The sequence below is a fragment of the Triticum dicoccoides genome, chromosome 5A (assembly GCF_002162155.2).
Source record: "Triticum dicoccoides isolate Atlit2015 ecotype Zavitan chromosome 5A, WEW_v2.0, whole genome shotgun sequence".
In the NCBI taxonomy this organism is placed as follows: domain Eukaryota; kingdom Viridiplantae; phylum Streptophyta; class Magnoliopsida; order Poales; family Poaceae; genus Triticum; species Triticum dicoccoides.
Window position 1 is genome coordinate 291621906 of NC_041388.1, and position 2911 is coordinate 291624816.

Sequence of the window (2911 nt, forward strand, 5' to 3'; positions counted from 1 at the left end):
CTCTCTGGTAGACTACGAGACTGACGCCGCTGTTGGTGCCCCGACCGACTACGTTGTTGACGACCCCTACTTGCGAGAGCAACCAGGCAAGCCCTCCCTTGATCACCAGATATCGCCTACTCTTCTCTATACTGCTTGCATTAGAGTAGTGTAGCATGTTACTGCTTTCCGTTAATCCTATCCTGATGCATAGCCTGTCCTTGCTACTACTGTTGTTTCCTTTACCTGCAATCCTAACGCTTAGTATAGGATGCTAGATTATCATCAGTGGCCCTACACTCTTGTCCATTTGCCATGCTATACTACTGGGCCGCGATCACTTTGGGAGGTGATCACAGGCATATACAATATACTTTGCACTTTTACATTACCTGTGGTACTGTTCGGAGTTGGGGGCTGAAGGGGCAGGTGGCTCCATCCCGGTAGAGGTGGGCCTGGGTTCCCGACGGCCCTCGACTGTTACTTTGTGGCGGAGCGACAGGGCAGGTTGAGACCACCTAGGAGAGAGGTGGGCCTGGCCCTGGTCGGCGTTCGCGGATACTTAACACGTTTAACGAGATCTTGGTATTTGATCTGAGTCTGGTGTGACGCCCCGAGACCGATGTGCCAGGTGTCCTCCAGTTATTCGCTGTTGTTGCTTTGTCATTTGCTTGCATGTCGCATCTTGTTATGTCATCATGTGCATTGCATCATCATGTTTTCGAAACTTGCATATGTCCCAGCCTCCCCGTTCCTTCCGTTGTTCGTTATGAGTCCAGCCACACTTGCACGCGTCCGCGGCACGTCCGAAATATTATTTTATAAGTGGCCGGAGAATGTTCTTGGAATGGGATGAAAGTTGGCGTGTGGTCTTATTATAGTCTAGATAGACCGCCTGTCAAATTTCATCGCGTTCGGAGTTCGTTTGATAGTCCAACCGTTAAACTATAGCGGCAGTATAGTCGGTCTTTTCGTCGGACATTTTCGGTCTTCGGAAACTGTTGTCGGGCTGCAATTCTCTCCTCCCCTCTCAGTCCATGGCCCTCTACACAGCCCACTAGACTCAACCTACCCCTTCTTGCGTCTGGAGCCGTCGGATAGCGATCGCACGGTCCAAAAACCCCTCCTAACCCCTCAAACCCTAACCCTGTCTATAAAAGGAAGCCTCCCCTTCCATTTTTGGCAGCAGACAACTCCCTCCTCAAAATCCGCGCCGCCGCCAGCCTCCTCCACTCCTCAGCCGCCACCTCCTACCTCTCCACGCGGGCCCGCAGAGCCCAGAGCAAGCCCATCTGGGCCCGAAACCTCCCCACGCCCGCTCCAGGGACAAGCTCACCCTCGCCCGAGGCATCCAGCCTCGTCCCTGCGCCGATCTGGATCGCGCGACCTCGCCACCAAGCATCGCCTGCCGGAGTGCGCCCCTCCTTGAAGCCGACCCCGCCTCCTTCGCCTCACTCCGCCCGCCGCCCGGCCCCTCCGGCGATCGCCGCTGCCATGACGCCAGCGCCCGAGGCCTCCCCGCCGCCGTAGCTCCAACATCGGCCTCCGGCACTGCTCCTCGTCATCGACCCCTCCTCCCATCGGATCTGGCGCCGCCCCCACCAGATCCGCCTCGCCCGGCGTCTTCCCTGCTGCCTCGTCGACGGTGTCGTCTGCCGCCGCCAGGCCCCTGCCTCGATCGGGGGATCGAGACGAAGGGGCGAAGGCGCCCAAAGGCCTCCCGCGCGTGGGTCTCCACGCCGTCCTCGGCCCATCGCGCCGCCCGGGCCCCGTCCAGCAGGCCCCCCTGCCTCCTGCCTCCTCCTCTCCACAGTTTCGGGCCAAGGCCCATGGTGAGCGCCCAACCTCCCTCTGATTCGGCCCGTTATGGTTTTTTTTTCAGTTCTGGAGGTTTTTCCTAATTATCCACAGAATTGCAGTTTTGCAGAAAAGACCCTCATGTTCATACATTTAATATCTCACAAACTAAGCATCGCATGTAAAAAACTTTAAATATGAAATATGACTAGAATTTCATCTAGTTTCATAATGTCTTTACCATCCATGTTTGAAATGCTTAAAATTCTGTTTGTGTAATTTTTGTCCATATGCCATGCTAAAATGCTTTAAATCATAACTAAATAACCGTAACTCGGATTTTAATAAACTTTATATGTAAACGGGGTAGAAAAATGCCTAGTTTAACATGGTCTACTTGTTTTGCATGTTTAACAACTCTAAAATTATGTTTAGGGCAGTTCAGTACCATAACCAAAATATGCTCATGAGGAGTTTTCGGATTTGTTGTTTGTTGTTCCCGGCCTCATTTAAACTTGACTAGATAGGTAGTTTTTCTTTGCTTCACCCTCTTGCCATGGTTAACAACATTTAATATTGTTGGGTAAATAAACAAGACCGAACTAAATAACTTGAACGTGGTGTTTCGTCAATATGCAACGGAGTTGCATATTGAGCTCCACTTAATTTGTAGGATTGCTTGTGCATTTTGCCATGCCATGCCTCATTACATCGGACATGCATCATACTTGTTTGCGCATCGTGCCATGTTGTTGTAGTGGTTGTTTACTTTGTTGTTTGCTTTCTTTCTAGTGTACTTCGTCTCGGTAATCCGGTAATGTCGCGTTTGTGAGGACCCGTTTCGTCTACGTCTGTTTATCTTCTTCATGGACTCGTTCTTCTTCCTTGCGGGATTTCAGGCAAGATGGCCATACCTTCGAAATCACTTCTATCTTTGCTTGCTAGTTGCTCGCTCTTTTGCTATGCCTATGCTGCGATACCTACCACTTGCTTATCATGCCTCATATATTGTTGAACCAAGCCTCTAACCCACCTTGTCCTAGCAAACCGTTGTTTGGCTATGTTACCACTTTGCTCAGTCCCTCTTATAGCGTTGTTAGCTGCAGGTGAAGATGAAGTTTGTTCCTTGTTGGAA

The 2911-nt window shown here is 51.1% G+C and overlaps 1 protein-coding gene across 1 annotated transcript; it reads left to right on the top strand.

Moving 5' to 3' along the window:
• The first annotated feature begins 654 nt into the window (after positions 1–654).
• On the top strand, positions 655–2622 carry LOC119299448 (proline-rich receptor-like protein kinase PERK9). Its single transcript, XM_037576678.1, has 3 exons — positions 655–671; positions 1169–1811; positions 2569–2622. The coding sequence occupies exons 1-3, from the start codon at positions 655–657 to the stop codon at positions 2584–2586; spliced, it is 678 nt and encodes a 225-aa protein (XP_037432575.1). The 3' UTR covers positions 2587–2622.
• The last annotated feature ends 289 nt before the right edge of the window (positions 2623–2911 follow it).